Source organism: Chiloscyllium plagiosum, unplaced genomic scaffold (assembly GCF_037043375.1).
Source record: "Chiloscyllium plagiosum isolate Xiang-an unplaced genomic scaffold, Cpla_swu_hap1 HiC_scaffold_44, whole genome shotgun sequence".
In the NCBI taxonomy this organism is placed as follows: Eukaryota; Metazoa; Chordata; class Chondrichthyes; order Orectolobiformes; family Hemiscylliidae; genus Chiloscyllium; species Chiloscyllium plagiosum.
In genome coordinates, this window is record NW_028270182.1 from 7,883,674 (window position 1) to 7,904,048 (window position 20,375).

Below are 20,375 nucleotides of genomic sequence, written 5' to 3' on the forward strand. Positions count from 1 at the left end.
TTAACTTTGTACACCCTGTCATTTGTGCAGCCACCTGGTAAACCCCTTCTGCAGCCTCTGAAAAGCCTCCACATCCTTCCTGTAATGCAGCAACCTGAGCTGAACGCGATACTCTTTTTTTCCCTCCCACCCCCCAGTGTGGCCTAACCCAAGGCCGACGTCTGAACGGAAACCCTGTGCGCGCGCGCGCAAGTACCACTCAAGGGAGGCCAGGCCCAGTCTCACCGAGCGCCCGCGAAGGGGGCGAGGGCCAGGCGTCAGAGCTCTGCCGCGCGGGGTCACGTGCCGGAGACGGGCCACGTGCCGCAGCGGGGGGGCCGCACTGGAGCAGCTTCAGGCACGTGCTGAGGGGGGGGAGGAGAAGGGTCACGTGCCGAAGGGGGTGATGCACTGGAGAAGGTCACGTGATGGAGGTCTCGCGCTGGAGCAGAGCCACGTGCTGGGGAAAAGAGTCTCGCGCTGCAGCGGAGGAGGAGGAGAGCCACGAGCCGGGCTGTTGCCGCGCCCAGGAGGCCGAATCCCCGGATGTGATGGACATCTCGAGAGATGCCCGCGGCGGCCTCGGCCACCTGCCCGCCCGTTACCGCGCCTGGGTCAGGGGCCCCGGATCGAAGAGCCATCCCTGCGGAAAAAACAAAAGGGAAAGTAGTGAGTGTGACCTCTCCACCAGTTTCCAACCCCCGCCATGCCGAACTAATACCGCCGCCTCCCCCGCGGGCTCTTTCCGGCCTCGGGGGCTCATTATTTAATTTCTCAGGCACTAATCTGGCCCCGACACTCACTCCTGACCCAAGTCTAACTCCTCTCCCTCACCCCCTTTCGAGTTGCCTTCCCACATAGCCTGCTTTGACGCCCCACCTCCACCCTCCACCCTCCACCCTCCACCCTCCATTAGCTCCAGCTCCAAACCCCACCTCCACCCTCCATTAGCTCCAGCTCCAAACCCCACCTCCACCCTCCATTAGCTCCAGCTCCAAACCCCACCTCCACCCTCCATTAGCTCCAGCTCCAAACCCCACCTCCACCCTCCATTAGCTCCAGCTCCAAACCCCACCTCCACCCTCCATTAGCTCCAGCTCCAAACCCCACCTCCACCCTCCATTAGCTCCAGCTCCAAACCCCACCTCCACCCTCCATTAGCTCCAGCTCCAAACCCCACCTTCACCCTCCATTAGCTCCAGCTCCAAACCCCACCTTCACCCTCCATTAGCTCCAGCTCCAAGCCCCACCTTCGCCCTCCATTAGCTCTGCCCCTAACTTTCACACACCATCTTCATCCTCTGTTAGCTCCCCTCCCCCCAAATTCCAAACCCCACCTTTGTCCTCCATTAGCTCCATCCAACCTCCAAACCCCATTTTTGCCCTCTATTAGCTCCTCCACTAACCTCCAAACCCACCCTTCATCCTCCATTGGCCCCTTCCCTAACCTTGAATTCACATTTTTCACCCTCAGTTAGCTGCTTCCCTAACCTCAACTTCCTCCTCCATTCACCCCACCCTGCTGGTCTCCATCCCCATCTCCTGTGTCTATCCCGATCTTCAGTGTGGTCTACTTTGAGTCAAACCAGATGTTAAGGTGGCAATATTCTCCTGTCTGGCCTCCTCATGGTGTGCATGTGATCAAGGGTCTCTCTTTCGAAGGAGTTGTCTCACTGCCTCAATGGTCCTCCACTCGTACTGCTTTCCATGGCCCCACCCTTTCACTCAGTGAGTAGTATTGTGGTTTGACTGGTAATTCAAGGTTCAGTTCCCAGGGGCATTGGTTCCCAATTGATGTTAATTCAATCCAGTTAATGATGATCATTGGGAGAGCGTAGACATGGCAGTGGCTCTAGAAGGAGGCCATTCTGCCCAGTTTGATGATGGCCTGCATCTTCAGAGTGGCAAGATGGTCTTCTAATTAATTTCCTTTGACAAATTTTCTCTGCCATCTCGTCATGAGAGTTAATCTAACCTTTTTTTGACTCACTAATGGGATGTCTCCAGCGAGGCCTAGCATTTATTGTCCATCTCTAATTGCCCAGAGGGCAGTTAGGAATCAACCTCATTTTAGTGGCAGCATGGTGGCTCAGTGGTTAGCACTGCTGCCTCACAGTGCCAGGGACTCTGGTTCAATTCCATCCTCAGGCAACTGTCTGTGTGGAGTTTGCATATTCTCCCTGTGTCTGTGTGGGTTTGCTCTGGGTGCCCTGGTTTCCTCCCATAGTCTAAAGGCATGCAGGCTAAGTAGAATAGCCATGGTAAATGCAGGGTGATGGGGTGGATCTGGGTGGCTTGCTTTTCAGCTGGGTGTTTGGGGATTCGATGGGACAAATTGCCTGCATCCACATTATAGGAATTCTTTATTTTTTTTAAAATACATTCATGGCATGAGGGCATCACTGGCTGGGCCAGCATTTATTACCCATCCTTAATTGCTCAGAGAGCAGTTAAGAGTCAGCTACATTGCTGTGAGTCATATGTTAGCCAGACCAGGTAATGACAGCAGATTTCCTTCCCTAAAGGACATCACTGAACCAGCTGGGGTTCCCGAGCAATCCAAAATGGATCCATGATCATTAGACTCTTAATTCCAGATTTTCATAAACTGAAATTCCAACATCTTGAATTCGAAGGGTCCTCTCTGCCTCTCGCCCTCTTCCTTTCAGCCGCTCCGTAAAATCTTTGACTGAAGTCTCGCACTGAATACCCCCTCTCACGGCCTGGGGTCGAATCTTCTGCTGGATTTGCCTCTCCTTCACGGGATGAAGGCATCACTGTCTTGGCCTAGCATTTATTGTCCATTCCTAATTGCCAAAGGGCAGTCAAGAGTCCAAACACATTTTGTGTGGAGTTACGTGTAGGCCAGACCAGGTAAGGATGGGAGTTTTCCTTCCCTAAAGAATATTAGTGAACCAGATGGGTTTTCCAACATTCAAACCATGTCCATCATTGGAATCTTAATTCCAAACTTTTACCAATTTCAAACTATCATCTATCATTACATTGTCCCCAAGAACATTACCAGTATCTCTGGATTAGCAGACCTGCCAATAAGCCATCACCTACCCTTTACCTGAGTATCTTAGACAGGAGGGGCGATTTCCAGTTTACTGATGTTGGACGCCAAACAAATGCACATCATTGTGCTATGGACTAGGCGAGACCACTCAAAATATTCTTAAGCAGAAACCCCAGATCATAACTTTACAATTTGTTTCATAACTGTACAGTGAGAATTAGCTGGAGTAAGCTAGCTCGGTTGACTACTAGATTTTAAAACAGACAGAAATTTATTCTCAAAATTACACAATGAAACACAGAGAACAGAATAAAGAACCCCTACAGAACTCAATCTATCCAAACTTGACTTAATTATGCTGTTCTGAATATACACAACAGTCCCAATAAACAAACCCCCTTAAAACACAGTTTTAAAATGGAACAGAAGGAGCTTATTCAAGGAAAAGCTCCTGTGTGTCCTAGATAAGTATGTACCTGTCAGGCAGGGAGGAAGCTGTAGAGCGCAGGAGCCGTGGTTTACGAAGGAAGTGGAATCTCTGGTCAAGAGGAAGAAGAAGACTTATGTTAGGATGAGATGTCAAGGTTCAGTTAGGGTGCTTGAGGATTACAAGGTAGCCAGGAAAGACCTAAAGAGAGAGCTCAGAAGAGCCAGCAGGAGACATGAGAAGTTGTTGGTGCATAGGATCAGGGTAAACCCTAAAGCTTTCTATAAGTATTTAAGGAATAAAAGAATGATGAGAGTAAGATTAGGGCCAATCAAGGATAGTAGTGGGAAGTTGTATGTGGAGTCAGAGGAGATAGGGGAAGCACTAAATGAATATTTTTCGACAGTATCACTCTAGAAAACGACAATGTTGTCGAGGAGAATATTGAGATACAGACTACTGGACTAGGTAGGATTGAGCTTCACAGGAAGCGATATTAGAAATCCTGCAGAGTGTGAAAGTAGATAAGTCCCCTGGGCCGAATGGGATTTATCCTTGGATCCTCTGGGAAGCCAGGGAGGAGATTGCCGATCCTTTGGCATTGATCTTTAAATCGTCATTGTCTACAAGAATAGTGCCAGAAGACTGGAGGATAGCAAATGTGGTTCCCCTGTTCAAAAAAGGGGAGTAAAGATAACCCTGGTAATTATAGACCAGTGAGCCTTACTTAGGTTGTTGGTAAAGTGTTGGAAGAGGTTATAAGAGAGAGGATTTATAACCATCTATAAAAGAATAATTTGATTAGGGATAGTCAGCACGGTTTTGTGAAGGGTAGGTCGTGCCTCACAAACCTTATTGAGTTATTTGAGAAAGTGACCAAACAGGTAGATGAGAGTAAACCGGTTGATGTGGTGTATATGGATTTCAGCAAGGCATTCGATAAGGTTCCCCACAGTAGGCTATTGTACAAAATGCAGAGGAATGGGATTGTGGGAGATGTAGCAGTTTGGATCAGTAATTGGCTTGCTGAAAGAAGACAGAGGGTGGTGGTTGATGGGAAATGTTCATCCTGGAGTCCAGTTACCAGTGGTGTACCGCAAGAGTCGGTGTTGGGTCCACTGCTGTTCGTCATTTTTATAAACGACCTGGATGAGGGTGTAGAAGTGTGGGTTAGTAAATTTGCAGACGACACTAAGGTCGGTGGAGTTATGGACAGTGACGAAGGATGTGAAACTTGAAAGGGTTCAGAAAAGATTTACAAGGATGTTGCCAGGGTTGAAGGATTTGAGCTATAACGAGAGGCTGAACAGGCTGGGGCTGTTTTCCCTGGAGCGTCGGAGGCTGAGGGGTGACCTTCTAGAGGTTTACAAAATTGAGGGGCATGGATAGGATAAATAGGCAAAGTCTTTTCCCTGGGGTTGGGGAGTCCAGAACTAGAGGGCATAGGTTTAGGGTGAAGGGCAAAGATGTGAAAAAGTTGCCCCTTAGCTCTTTTTTATATAGAGAGTGGTGCGCGTATGGAATGAACTGCTAGAGGAAATGGTGGAAGCTGGTACAATTGCAACATTTAAGAGGCATTTGGATGGGTATATGAATAGGAAGGGTTTGGAGGGACATGGGCCAGGTGCTGGCAGGTGAGACTAGATTGAGTTGGGATATCTGGTCGGCATGGACGGGTTGGACCGAAGGGTCTGTTTCCATGCTGTACATCTGAGTTGCTTACAGGTTGAAGTTAGAAGGGCAGAAAGAGAGAGAGTTTCCACACAGCTCACTGTTGAACTCCCTACTAGTTCTGGACTGAACTGCTCAGCTAGAGACCTGACCACTCCCCTGTCATTATACAGGTCACTCCTAAAACATGACCACTTTGGCCTGAAGTCACATCTGTTTATAAATAAACAAAAAGGCCTCTCATTACCCTTTAATCTCTGTAACAAACCAGTCTAATCGGCACGAGGAGCATTTCTGACCCCTCTGAATAAAACCAAGGACACAGTATCCTTGAAAAAAGGGACACCTTTTAGAAAAAAGGGACCAGCTTTGTGACAATTGTTGTTGGCAGGTAGCCTTTGCTTCAGTGAACATTGTGGATGATGGGCACACTGCGGTGGTGGAAGGGTTGAGGGTGGCACCGCAAGAGAGAGGCAAAGGAATCGCTAAGGTCTTCCAGCACTACTGCATCAATCTGCTCAGGGCTCAGTTCCCAGAGGTGAAAGTGTGTCACCACACCAGAGCCAGACCCCTGACATTTGAGACTCTCACCAAGTTCCGACTGATATGTACACAGGTAACGTCACGTGCGTGGCCGTGAATAAGCGATACATGGGTTCGTCCAGGCTGTTGCCCTGCTGCCATGTTGCTATGGTGACCAGTCTTGACCTTCGATGGCAATGGCGGGAGTAGGGGGGTGATTGGGAGTGTGTCACGTTGGCTAAGAGGTTGTGCCAAGAATTATCCCACAGGATTGAAACCTGAGTAAGCCATTCAGCTCCTCATGGGATAGGAATACATGAGCAGGAATAGGCCATTCAGCCTCTTGGGCCTGCGCAATGAGATCATGTTTCATGAAAGTATGAAAAGAAATCTCCTTGGAGACGAGAAAATTGAGAGAAGATTTGATTGAAGTGTGAAAAATCCTAAGGGGGGGTAGGGGGAATTCCAGGCAGTGCTGATAGATACAAACCTCTCCCATAGGAAAAGTATGTAGAATCATTGGGCACTGAAATATGGTGATTGATGAAAGAAGCAATGGTTACATGGGGAAACACACGGTGTGTGGTTAGGGTCTGAAGTGACTTGCCTAAGACTGTGATAGAGGTATAGGAACGTAGGAATTAGTAGCAGGAGTAGGCAATTCAGCCCTTTGAGGATGCTCTGCGATTTAACATGATCATGGCTGATTTTATCCTGGTCTCAACTCACTTTCCTGCCCGTCCTCATAGCCCTTTATTCCACTTTTCATCAGAAACATATTTATTTATTTCTTGAATTGTTGATTTGATTCTGCTTCCTCTGCACTCTGGGCTTGTGAGTTCCACAGATTCACAACCCTCTGAAATTCTAGTTTCTCATTTCACTTTTGAACCTAGCTCCTCTCACTGTATATCTATGATCTCTTGTTTGAGGCTGTCCCATAGTAGATAGCATCTGTTCAATGTCCACCATATCAATTGCCTTTAGCATTTTATATGGGGTGGCTCAGTGGTTAGCACTGCTGCATCACAGCAGCAGGGACCCAGGTTCAATTCCACCCTCTTTCATAATGTTATAAACCTCTAGAAGGTCAGCCCTCGGCTTCCTTTGCTCCAGGGAAAAGAGTCCCAGACTATCCAGCTTCACCTTGTAACTCAATACCCTGCAATCCTGGCAACATCCTGGGAAATCCTTTCTGCACTCTATCCAGCTAGTTCTGTTGATGACCGTGATGAAATTCTATCAGACTTACCACAACCCAATGAGTAAATTGCACTGTCTTTATGAATTTTGGATTTCAGATATTTAAGTTTGAGTAGGATGTATGTGTGTTGAGTTTTGATGAGTATTTCAGACACTGCTGCAGATTCACGTCACCGGTACCCCTCATTCATGGAGGTCAGTTATTTCAGTTGGCTGGAAGGCTGGTTTGCAACGCAGCATGATGCTCATAGTATGGATTCAATTCCTGCATCAGCTGAGGTTATCTTGAAGGTCCGACCTTCTCAACCTCTCCCCTTGCCTGATGGTATGGGCCAGACCAACTCCCCTTAATATGGCAAGGAGATAGAATTGGACAGTCTAGGCTATTTTATTTAAAGGCAAATCTTTCAGATGTGTTTCAGCTGGTGAAATTACTAGGTTTGAAAAACAAACTTTATTCTTACAACAAAGTTAAAATATGAATACAAGAAAGGAGAACTGGTAAAACCTCATTGAAATACTTGATAAAGAAATATGTTACTTAACTACTAATCATCAACTATTCCAACGTAGCAGCATCCTATAAACACACCCTTGGCAAAGGTAGATTCAGAAAAACTGATGTTGCTCACATGCGAACACCCTTCCTGTCCAGGAGAATGGAACACTGTCAGAAACAATATAGCAGCTGAGAGGGACAACTCAGGCTTTCTGCTGCAGCAGCCAGAGCTGTATCTAACAGCTTCAACTGCAAAAGTCCCGACTGAAAACAGCTTCCACTTCTTCAGGCCCACAACAGCAACTGCTGAAAGCTCATACCTAAAATCCCTGGTTCTGTGGGTGGGAGGTTGACCACACCCATTCAGACTGCTTCTGTTGTTCCAGTTTTGCTAGAAAAGAAAACTCAAGGCTTCACAAGTTGTTTGTCTTCCCAGAGACTGCTCTTTCACCTGTCCCCCAATCTCTCTCTCTCGCTCTCTAACAGAAACCAGGACAAAACAAATCTTTTAAAGCCACAGTATTGTCACACTGGGAATCTTCATCAATGCTTTCATTCTTCCAGAAAATCTTCACTGTGCTGTTTGAGACAGAAACTAACATTCAGTGGCTGGAAGCTGCCATCAACCAGCTGAAGGAGAGTGTGGCAGGATGGGAAGATCCAATCCTTCTCGGAGCCACGGATGTCAAGGGGGTGTTCCTTAGCCCCAAAGCGGTGGATGAGGTGCTGCCTGGGAAGACCATTATTCAAGACTGGGCTCCGTACAAGCCATTGGAGAGCAACCCAGAGAACTTAGAGGCAAGAGCTCATCTGGATGGTCGACGACAAAGAAGAGCCCAGGGTCGTCAGCCTAGGCACTGCCCCCTACAGGGTACCCTTTGGGACTGGCTAACACCTGCTGAACATTGATATATTTGGGAAGCATTTCCCCAGGGTCAGGAAACAGTTCCTCTCTCAGATCCAGCAAAGGATCAGCACCTTGAAGGGCCCAGTATACTGTGTTTAGAGCTTTGAATCATCCATGTGGCATGACATGTTATTCTTCTGCCAGACTGCATTAGGACTCCACATGGATAGAGACATTGAGGAGCAAAGCTTGCTGGAGACAGATATGTAGACCTGTAAGAGAAAGAGCCCCCAATGCTGCTATTGCCAGTCCTTTGTTGCTTCTGGGCTCAGTAGTTTATCCGTTGTCCCCTCCTGTCATGCTATCGCCTCAGAATCAAGGGTATTGTAGATTCAAGTCCCACTCCAGGGCTTTGAAAACCAACAAGCCCAATGGCAGACGAGTGTTGAATTGTTCAGTGTTTGCTTACACAGGTCTTGACTACTTGAGCTTGGATGTGGACTCAGTGAAGCAAACAGACACCAATTTCAAAAGACTCTTGTAAATAAACCTGTTACATGTTCTGAAACTTGTCACCCCTGCATTTCTGTGAAATTCACAGTAAGAACTGCAGACAGTAGAGTGGGATGTTAAGGTAAGAATGCCTACTCAGGCCTGATTGTCTTTTCTTATGGCAATGTGAGCAAACCATTATTGGTGTTTGAAAAGGAACATGGGATGAGAAAGCTTGTAGCCCAGATGAGAAAGCACGTCGCTGTATGAAGTGCACTAACAAACTGAAAGGATTCAACATTAACATTGTCCCACTGTTAGAATGGTGCATTAAAAGAACTTCCTGTACCCACGATATGGGGCAAGTGAAGCACGTACTATGTCATAAAAGACACTGCTCGTACTACTCTCCAGCTGCTAATACACCTGGATAACCGAACTTTTGGTAACACCTACTGTTTACAAGATTCGGCCCTTGCTTTGAGTGGACTCATCATTTCTCACAGAAGTCCGCCCTCAGAACTCCATTTAGCCTTCATTGGCTATGCGAAAACAAGGCCTACCCATATTTATCCAATGACTGGTATGGATATTTTGCCTTAGTGCACACCTTACCATTTTTTACCCTCCACCATAAAATACTTAAGATAGATGATGAATGGAAAGCCCACCAATATGTGAATAGCTACGGGACACAAATTAGAGGGAAAACAAAATGAGACTTGCACGACTTCTTCCATCAACAAACCTAGTGGTCTAGGTTGATGGGAGGCCTTATTCCTGGCTGGGGTGTCGAGATAGCCCTAGATAAGATAAGTGACCTTGCATACAACGTTAGAAAACTTGCCAACTCAACTGCCCATGCGTTGAAACTAATGAAAAAGAACTATAGGAGACCTGGATGCTGACGTTTTAGAATCGATTAGTGCTAGATTTCCTCCTTGCTAAAGAAGGAGGTGCTTGTTCTGTCATTGGCCCACAATGTTGCACCTACGTAGACGACTTCTCTAAAGGCATTGTATATGGCACAGATGTCATCAACAAAACAGGTCAAGATACAGGGAAGATACCTGCCCCACCGACTCATGTGGATGGAGTCCTATCTGCTGGCTATGGCCACTGTGCAGATGGTTTGTGTGGGACGCATTAATACTCCTTGGTCTCATTCTAGGAATATACATTGTCGTTTGCTTATTCATGAAATGGACTGTGCATTGCGTTTCGCCTAAGCCAAAGAAGAATCTCGTTAATCGACTTTTGTTTACTCCTGTACTTTCATGTCCAAGCTTTTATGCTGAAATCAGGTATCGTTCTGACTCTGCTCCTCCGGACGATGACTTGTCAGAAGGAGGCGCTCAACTTGTTGAACATACAAATGGACTGAATGGACTAATTATACTCGTATATGCTGTATTGTTATCGTGAAATGATAAAAGGGGGGAATTAGAAAGCTTGTAGCCTTCCATCCACTACAGGATATGCGGAAAGCACTTGACCCACGGCTGGGGGGGGGGGGGGGTGCATTTGTTCAGAAGCATTAAGGATATCTATTCCTAGTGTCAATAGCTCGGTGTAAATAAGGTGATAACATTTGTTCACTTCTGGAATGTGTGGCAGTACTTCCTTTTGAGAGAAAGTGAGGGCTGCAGATGCTGGAGATCAGAGCTGAAAATGTGTTGCTGGAAAAGCGCAGCAGGTCAGGCAGCATCCAAGGAACAGGAGAATCGACGTTTCGGGCATAAGCCTTCCTGAAGAAGGGCTTATGCCCGAAACATTGATTCTCCTGTTCCTTGGATGCTGCCTGACCTGCTGTGCTTTTCCAGCAACACATTTTCAGTACTTCCTTTTGACTCAGGGCTGGAAGGTGCGCATATTTTATAGTTGGAGGTTGGATAACTGAATTTCTGGTTTATATTGAAGACTCTTAGCAAAAGTCATACTCAATAGGAAAAGAAATTTAATAAGCTGAGTGCAATATGTACCTAATAGAACTACCCTGATACACTTTCATGTATACGCCATTGAGCAGATTTAAATTTATGAAGCTCAACTCCGTAATCTTGACTGTTCTGGAATGCGAATGTCTCATTACCCTTACAAGCTAGGAAAACACAGGCTGAAACTGAGATGGTAAGAAAATTGGAAGATGCTCATTGGTGAGAGAGAGGGAGAGACAGGATGGAAGCTAGTGGAAAGGTTCACTTTTGTGGTGTGATTTGGGTGTACATTTGCTTGTCTTGGATTGAATATTTGTGTATTGCTGCCTGGAGCTCGCGATACAGGAATGTTATGAATTTAATTTCCATTTTAGGAATCTTAAGATGATTTTTTTTTAAAAAGCCATTTTGTGGACAATGGTACTGGGCATGTTAGCTAAGTGAAGTAACCTCGTGACCTTTTCCACATAGTTTAAACAAGTCTCTCATTATGATGTACTGTTAAAAAGGAAGCTTATCTAGCTAAGGCAATTGGCCATTTGGCCTGGCCCAATCAGTGTTTCCCTCTTTGAGCATGGAGCTTAATTAGTCACACGTATTCAGACCTGTCAATGAGTTTCTCTTCCTCTACAAACTTTTTCCATTTTATTGCTGTTTATCTGATTAAAGACAGGTTTTTGTCAGCTCAGTACCAATTTCTGTATAAAGACAGCTTGTTTGCAGCAATAGAGGGAGTAGTCTGAGAGAGCTCTTAGGACTAAGAGCTGGCACCGCTACTCTGCTAATGGCTTTAAAACCTTAGCTCAAGTCTGGCTTGTAGATATCTATATTATATTGTAACATTGATGCTATTGGTAAATAAAGGTAATAATTTAAAATAAACTGTGTCTAAGAGTTTTATATTCCAGAGTACAATCTCCAGGAAAAACCAAGAGAGGCTTACAGGTCCAGTCCATTAGGGATTCCCTGAGCCATCTCGAATAGGTACTTTAACAGGGAGAGACTGGATAAAGACTCTAACGTGTCCATCAGTCCCATCAAGTCCCTGCCACAGCACCAGGAACGGACGAATAGGCTGAACAGCCAAACCATTATTATTTGTGGGATCTTGCTGCGCTTTATGATCCCAGCTGCCTATACACACTGGATAATTGAACGCTTACCACACTATAAAACTATATCACATATTACAGTACGGCTAGATAGCCACTGAACAAAACAGATCCCAGATCGAAGTGTGAATGATAGACCGTGCTTGTTTTTGATAGTTAAGTACCGTGGTGATCGGTCATCAAAATACAAGGCTGCTGATGTTCTTTAACAGAGTATAAAGTTATTAGCTGAAAGGAAAAAAAACAAGGTTATATATTTGTGACCGTTAAAAATGTCTTAACGCAAACAGCAAAAAACAGTCAAATGTTTTCCAATATCGGTTGGAAGCTGACGCAATTACAATATTTAAGAGTCATCTGGATGTATATATGAATAGGAATGGTTTAGGGATATATGGGCCAAGTGCTGGCAAATGGGACTAGTTAAATTTAGGATCTCTGGTTGGCATAGACAAGTTGGACTGAAAGGTCAGTTTACATGTGGTACATTCAATTATAGAGTCATAGAGATATAAGAGGATGTCATGTGAGAGCTGTACAGGACATTGGTTAGGCCACTTTTGGAATACTGTGATCAATTCTGGTCTCCCTGCTATTGAAAAGGTGTTGTTAAACTTGAGAGGGTTCAGAAAACAAATTAAAAGTATGTTGCTGGGGTTAGAGGATTTGAGCTAAAGGGAGAGGCTGGATAGGCAAGTCTATTTTCACTGGAGCATCAGAATGTGAGGGGTGACCTTATAGAGGTTTATAAAATCATGAAGGGCATGGATAGAGTGAATAGTCTTTTTCCTAGGGGAGAGGTGTTCAAAGCTAGAGGGCATAGGTTTAAGGTGAGAGGGAAAAGATTTGAAAGGGACCTAAGGGACAAATTTTTTCACGTGGGGGTGGTGCGTGTATGGAACGAGCTGCCAGCAAAAGTGGTGGATGCTGGTACAACTATAACATATAAAAGGTATCTGGATGACTACATAAATAGGAAAGGTTTAGAGGGATATGGACCAAATGTTGGCAAATGGGACAAGATTTATTTAATATATCTGATTGGCGAGGATGATTTGGACTGAAGGATCTGTTTCTGTGCTGTATAACTCTTGAGTCTATGATTATACTTTTACTGGTAACCAGCTCCAGAGTTATTTCACTCCTCTTCATTCTGTATAATTTTAATATCTAAAGAAAAATCTATACCTTTCTTGAAAACGTTCAGTGACATGGCCTCCACGGACCTCTGTGGTAGAGAATTCCATACGTTGACACTATTTGAGTGAAGAAACTATTCCTCATCTAAGTCCGAAAAGCCTAGCCAGATGTAACAGGATAAATATAGAAAGGATGTTCCCAAGGCCTATGAACCAGGGGTTACAATCTAAGAATACGTTGAGAAGAAATGTCTTCATCCAGCGAGTGGGGAGTCTGTGCAATTCTCTGCCACAGAAAACTGTTGACTCCAAAACATTGAATGTTTTCAACGAGGAGTTAGATCTAACTCCTGGGACTAAAGAGATCAATGGGTATAGGGGAGAAAGTGGGAAAAGGGGACTAAGTTGGATGATCAGCCATGACCCCGTTGAATAGGGTAGCAGGCACGAGCGGCCGAATGGCCTACACCTGCTGCTATTTTCCCACCACCTAACCCGAGCACAGGGCCCCCTCCCATTCCAATGGGACACAGTGGGCCATTTCTCTCTCCTCAAGCCAGACCCTTGCAGCACTCCACGTTCCCCCTCCCAATAGGGGCACGATTGCGTTTGAATGAGGCGTTGGTTCAGCTGTGGGTTCTTAGCCTGTGAGGCCTACCTCAAGCCTCACGACCGTCCCACGAGGAGGGCAGCAGCTGTTGCCTGAGAAATGGCGGGTGACATGTTGTTCACTTGTCCCTCTTTCCATTTCTCTTTCTCTGTCCATTTCCTGCCCTTGTCTTCCTGTAAGGCTTTGACACCAATTTTGATGTCAGTGGCCATTTTTATCACGGTTGTACCTCATCTGCTTCTGATTTGTTGACGTTAATTTCAAAAGGAGGTTTCGAGAGATTGTCATCAAGTCATATAGCATGGCAACAGACCCAGTGGTCCAACCAGTCCATGCCCACCAGAATACCAAACTAAACTGGTCCCACCTGCCTGTGCTTGGTCCATATCCCTCCAAATCTGTCCTAGTCATGAACTTATCGAAAGTGTTTTACATATTGTAACAGTACCTGCTTCCAGTACTTCCTCTGGAAGTTCATTCCATGTATGAATCACTCTGATTAAAAACAATTGAAAGAGGACTATGGGGTACTAACTTGGACAGTCTAGAGAAGGGCATTCTGACAATGTCATGTTCCTATCTGCCAAAGCGATTTGGCCACAGTGTCCATATATAGACTAAAAGAGTCGCACAATTTCTTCCAAAGTGGGACAAAGTTCTCTGAGGAAATGATGGATGGAGTTATTTTACGTATGGTATTGTGAATATGGCAAATGGGTTTCTTGATGATGACGAATTGGTTCGTTGTTAATGACCCCAGTGGGGAATTCAGCCTCTTTACCCAGACAGCGGGGAGAATATGAAACGCTCTCCCAGAGGGAGTTGTTGAAAAGGAGTGCTGCGAATCATCAGACAGCAGCAAGGCAGAATGAGGCCATTCACCCTGTCAGTCGTGCGCTGGCTTGCTGCCAGACCATGAGTTATAGGAGCAGAATTACATTCTTTGGCCCATCGAGGCTGCCGCACCATTTGATCACGACTGATATGTTTCTTAGCCCCGTTCTCTTGCCTTCTGCCCATAGACCTTGATCCCAAGTGATCTCAATCACTTGGCCTACACAGCATGGGGAGGCACTGAACTCCACAGATTCACCACCCTCTGGAGAAATTCTTCCTCATCTTAATTAGAGTCATAGAGTCAGACAGATGTAAAACACGGAAACAGACCTTTTAGTCCAACCTGATCATGCCGACCAGATATCCCAACCCAATCTAGTCCCATCTGCCAGCACCTGGCCCATATCCCTCCAAACCCTTTATATTCAAATACCCATCCAAATGCATTTTAAATGTTGCAAATGTACCACTTCCGCTGGCAGCTCATTCCATAAACGTACCATCCTCTGCGTGAAAAAGCTGCTCCTTCGGTCTCTTTTATATCTTTTCTCTCTCACTCTAAACCAATGCCCTCTAGTTCTGGACTCCCGACCCCAGGGAAAAGACTTTGTCTATTTATCCTGTACATGCCCCTCATAGTTTTGTCATGTCACCTCTATAATGTCACCCCTCAGCCTCCGACGCTCCAGGGAAAACAGCCCCAGCCTATTCAGCCTCTCCTTATAGCTCTAATCCTCAAACCCTGGCAACATCCTTGTAAATCTTTTCTGAACCCTTTCAAGTTTCACCTTTCCGATAGGAAGGAGACTAGAATTGCACGCTATATTCCAATAGTGGTCAAACCAATGTCCTGTACGGCCGCAACATGACCTCCCAACTCCTGTACTCAGTAGTCTGACCAATAAAAGAAAGTATACCAAATGCCTTTTTCACTATCCTACCTACCCATCTCCGACCCTTTGGCACTCCACTGGTCACAGGCCTCCAGTCTGAAAAACAATCCTCCACCATCACCCTCTGTCTTCTACCTTTGAGCCAGTTCTGTATCCAAATGGCTATTTCTCCCTGTATTCAGTGCGATCTAACCTTGCTAACCAGTCTCCCATAGGGAACCTTGTAGAATGCCTTACTGAAGTCCATATAGATCACATTTACCACTCTGCCCTCATCAAACCTCTTTGTTACTTCTTCAAAAAACTCAATCAATTTTGCGAGACATGATTTCCCCCACACAAAGCCATGTTGACTATCTGTAATAAGTCCTTGCCTTTCCAAATACACCCTCAGGGTTCCCTCCAACAATGTGCCCACCACCGACATCAGGCTCACTGGCCTATAGTTCCCTGGCTTAAGCTTACCACCCTTCTTAAACAGTGGCACCACGTTAGCCAACCTCCAGTCTTCCAGCATTTCACCTATGACTATTGATATAAATATCTCAGCAAGAGGCCCAGCACTCACTTCTCTAGCTTCCCAGAGTTGTAGGGAACGGCTGATCAGGTCCCTCTGACCAATTTTCAAAGTGTCTCAATCTTTATACCCTCCAACAGCCGATTGTCTCATTGGTGCAATGTTGGCAAAACTATAAATTCAAATTCAATTGGGTTTTAGTATACTGGAGCATAATTTAAATTGATTGGTTAAGTTTGAATGGTTGTCAAACCCAGCAACCAAAACTCAGGTATCCATTTCTCAGCCATGTTACGTAAGTTAGCATGGTGGGTCAGTGGTTAGCACTGCTGCCTCACAGCGCCAACGACCCAGGTTGGATTCCAGCATTGGGGCAACTGTCAGTGTGGAGTTTGCACATTCTCCCTGTGTCTGCGTGGGTTTCCTCCCACAATCCAAAGATGTGCGTGATGGGTGACTTGGCCATGCTAAATTTCACATAGTGTTCAGGGCTGTGTAGGCTAGATGAGTTAGTCAGGGGAAATATTGAAAAGAATGGACTTGTTGGGCCAAAAGGCCTGTTCCCACACTGTATGGATTCAATCATATTTTCAATTTTCCTGTACACTCTGGAACTGCCATGTAGTCATATACAAAGGTTTTTGTAATCTCTCAGTTCAGAACAGCATTCTCTCTCTATCTTAAAGGTACAGTACACACCTTCAACTTCATAACTGTATGCTGTAAATTTCAATCAGATGCCTCCCCCCTTCCTTCTAAACTCCATCAAGTACAGACCTAGATGCTCAACAACGCCTCATATGAGCAACTCAGCCGGTCCCACACCTCCCATCTCCTCCCTGTGATCCAACACGTTCTTCTTTTCCAGATCATGGCCCAATTCCCTCTCAAAATGTCAGCTTTGATGAATTGGTCTGAAGGGTCTGTTTCTGTGCTGTACATCTCTATGACTCTACAAAATGACATTCCAACCTCTACACTCAATTGTTGGGAAACTTATTCAGACTGTTTTTTACTGTTTGTATTAAGACATTTCTAACTGTCACAGATATATAACCTTGTTTTCTTTTTCTTTTGGCTGACAAAGTCATACTCTGTTGTTAAAGAACACCAGCAACTTTGTGTTTTGGTGACTAATCACCATGGTAACCAATTGCAAAAATTAAGCACAACCTATCAAGCCAGTTTTTATTCTGTAATCTGATTTGTGGGTATCTCGTCTGTATTCTAATATACGATGACGTGTGGTGAGCTCCCAACTATCCAGCTTGTATCGGCAGCTGGGAATCATAAAGCACAGCAAAATCCCACAAACACCAACAGGTTGTCTGTTCAGTCTATTTGTCCTTTCCCAATGCTGTTGGTTGTGGCCTGGGAATAGATGGGTCTGACACGCACCTTAGATTGTTTATCCAGCCTCTCCCATGTTCCTTTTTAAACAACAATCATCATTTGCTAGCACTGACCTAACAAAAAAAAAATCAGGCCTGAGCAGGCATTCTCAGATTATGTTTGCAGTTCAGAGAAATGCAGGGGCGATATGAGTTTCAGAGCATGTGATGTTTATTTACAAGAGCATTTTGAAATTGGTGTCTGTTTGCTTGGCTCTGAGTCCATATCCAAGCTCAAGCAATCAAGTATACTGGGCACAGATCAGTGGTCAGACTCACACAATCAAACACCAGACAATTCAACACTACTCTGTCATTGGACTTGTCAGATCTCAAAGCCCTGGAATGGGACTTGAATCTACAATGCTTTTGATTCTGAGGTGGTGGTATGAGAGATAGGGAGTGGACAATCTACTGAGCCCATAGGCAGAAAGGGGCTCGCAATAACAGGGTAGTGGACTCTTTCCCTCACAGACCTACATATCTGCCTCCAGCAAGTTTTGCACCTTCAAATCGAACGCAGTCTGGCAGAAAGAAAGCATGTCTTGCCACAGGGATGGCTCAAAGTACAAGATGCAGTATACTGGGCCCTCCAAGGTGCTGGTCCTTTGCTGGACTTGAGCGAGGAACTGGTTCCTGACCCTGGCGAAATGCTTCCCAAATATATCAATGTTCAGCCGGTGGTAGCTGGTCCCCAAGGGTACTCTGGAGGGGGAAGTGCCTCGGCTGACGACCCTGGGTTCTTCTTTGTCATCAGCCATCCAGATAATACCTTGCCTCACTAACCTCTTGAGGTTACTCTCCAATGGCTTGTAAGGAGCCCAGTCTTGAATAATGGTCTTCCCAGGCAGCACCCCATCCACCACCTTGGGGCTCAGCAACACCCACTTGGCATCTCCGTGGCCTCGAGCAAGATGGGATCTTTCCATTCTGCCCTGCTCTTCTTCAGCTGAGTGATGGCAGCTTCCAACTTTGGATGGATACATTCTGCCTTGAATTGTGCACAGAGAATTTCCTGGAAAATGGAAGCACTGATGAAGATTCTCAGTGTGTCAATACTGTGGATTTAAGAGGTGTGTTTAGCCCTGGTTTCTTTGAGAGGGAGAAAAACATTGAGGAACATGTGCAGAGCAGTTATTGGGAAGATAAGCAACTACTTAAGAGAGGTCTCTTCTATGCTGTGTCTCTTACAGGGAGGTATGGCCACATTGGTGGCAGAATATCTGCTTCAGAAGCTGTGAGGGAACAGCTTTGAACTCCCTGAGTGTTTTTTTATTTTAAATTTTGACTAAAGAAATTATGAATGGATGGACACACAGATCAAAGGTTTTTCATTTGGCTTTCAGTTGGGTTGTTGCAATCGAAACTGATAGGTACAGCTCTCTCTTTGCTGCAAAAAAAAACTGGAGTTCCCTCTTTGCTGCAAGATTCATTTTGGCGGTGTTTCTTATCCTGGATTTGGAGGAGATAGCTCATGAGGAAAGTTGGTTTTGCAGAATCTGCCTTTGCCAAGGGTGTGTTTATGGGATGCTACTAGATTAGAAGAGTTCATGATTGTAGAGGCACAGAGTCATAGACAAGTACAGCACGGAATCAGACCCTTCGGTCCAACTTGTCCATGCTGATCAGATATTCTAACTTAATCTAGTCCCATTTGCCAGCACTTGGCCCATTTACCTCCAAATCCTTCCTATTCATGTACCCATCCAGATGCCTTTTAAATGCTATAACTGTAGCAGCCTCCACCACTTCTTCTGGTAGCTCATTCCATACACACACCACCCTCTGTGTAAAAGCATTGCCTCTTAGGACCCTTTTAAACTTTTCCCTCTCACCCGAAACCTATGCCCCCTAGTTCTGGACTCTCCCACCCCAGGGAAAATACCTTATCTATTTACCTATCTGTGCCCCTCATGATTTCATAAACCTGTAAAAGGTCACCCCTCAGACTCCAATGCCCCAGGGAAAACAGCCTCAGCGTAATCAGCCTCTCCCTGTAGCTCAAATCCTCCACACCTGGCAACATCCTTTTAAATCTTTACTGAACCCTCTTAAGTTTCACAATATCTTTCCAATAGGAGGGAGACCAGATTTGCATACACTATTCCATAAGTGGCCTAACCAATGTCCTGTACAGCCGCAACATGACCTCCCAACCGCTATACTCAGTGCTCTGTCCAATAAAGGAAAGCATACCAAACACCTTCTTTACTATCCTATCTACCTGTAACTCCATTTTCAAGGAACTATGAACCTGCACTCCAAGATCTGTTCAGCAAAACTCCTCATGACCTTAACATTAGGCATATAAATCCTGCTCTGATTTGCCTTTCCAAAATTAAGCACTTCACTAATTTATCTAAATTAACAGTTAAATAATATGTTCGTTTATTATGTATTTGAATAAAGTTATGTCGATTCTCTTGTTTGTATTTTAACTTTGATGTAAGAATAAAGTTTGTATTTAAAGCCTGTTAGTTGGCCAATCAAATCACATCTCTGCCTTTAAATAAAACAAAATGACAGTCGATTGTATCTCCTTGATATATCTTGAGGGGTTTTGGTCGGGTCCATAACATCAGACAGGGGAAAGGTTGAGAAAGTGAGACCTTCGTGGTAACCTCAGCCAATTCAGGAATAGAACCCACACAGTTGGCATCATTCTGCATAGCAAACCAGCCTTCCAGCCAACCGAACCAACCGATCTCAACGAATGAAGGGTACTGGTTACATGAATCTGCAGTAGCCTTTGAAATAATCATCAAAACTCAACCGCACTATTCTTTAAATTAAAAAAAAATCTGAAATCTAAACATTACAAGGTTCGTGTAATTTCCTTCTTGGGTTGTAGAAACTCTGATAGCATTGCATCGCGGTCATCAATAGAACTAGCTCTTGCTTGTTCCAGCCTCCAGCCAGTTTACTTGCTTCTTGAGTAGCAGCTAAGGTTGAATATTGCGGAGATGGTGATATAGATCATCTTGAATTTTTTTTTTATATCTACCTGCTTGCATGCTTTTCTTCTCCTGTATAAAAATCGGGAATGTTGAGGTGAATTGCATCACAGGTTCAGCCATGAGGCAGCCAAAGACAGGAAAGATTATATTTTGTAGAAGAGTCTCCAGACTGGAACCATTAACTCTACTTTCTTCCCAAAGATGCTGTCAGACCCTGTTGCATTTCTCCAGCAATTTCTTTTTGTTTCAGAGCTCCAGCATCAGTTCTTTGTTTTACATTCAGGCAGGACAGATACTTCGCTGGGGTTGAGTATCTATAA

At 45.0% G+C, this 20,375-nt stretch overlaps 1 protein-coding gene and 1 pseudogene across 1 annotated transcript; one reads left to right on the top strand and one right to left on the bottom strand.

Annotated features, from left to right (window-relative positions):
• The first annotated feature begins 491 nt into the window (after positions 1-491).
• On the top strand, positions 492-8,922 carry LOC148136877 (uncharacterized). Its single transcript, XM_087982820.1, has 2 exons — positions 492-648; positions 7,810-8,922. Exons 1-2 carry the CDS (start codon positions 547-549, stop codon positions 8,230-8,232), a joined length of 525 nt encoding a protein of 174 aa, XP_087838946.1. The 5' UTR covers positions 492-546; the 3' UTR covers positions 8,233-8,922.
• An 8,358-nt stretch (positions 8,923-17,280) lies between these two features.
• On the bottom strand, positions 17,281-19,964 carry LOC148136878 (histidine N-acetyltransferase-like; annotated as a pseudogene).
• Between the last annotated feature and the right edge of the window lie 411 nt (positions 19,965-20,375).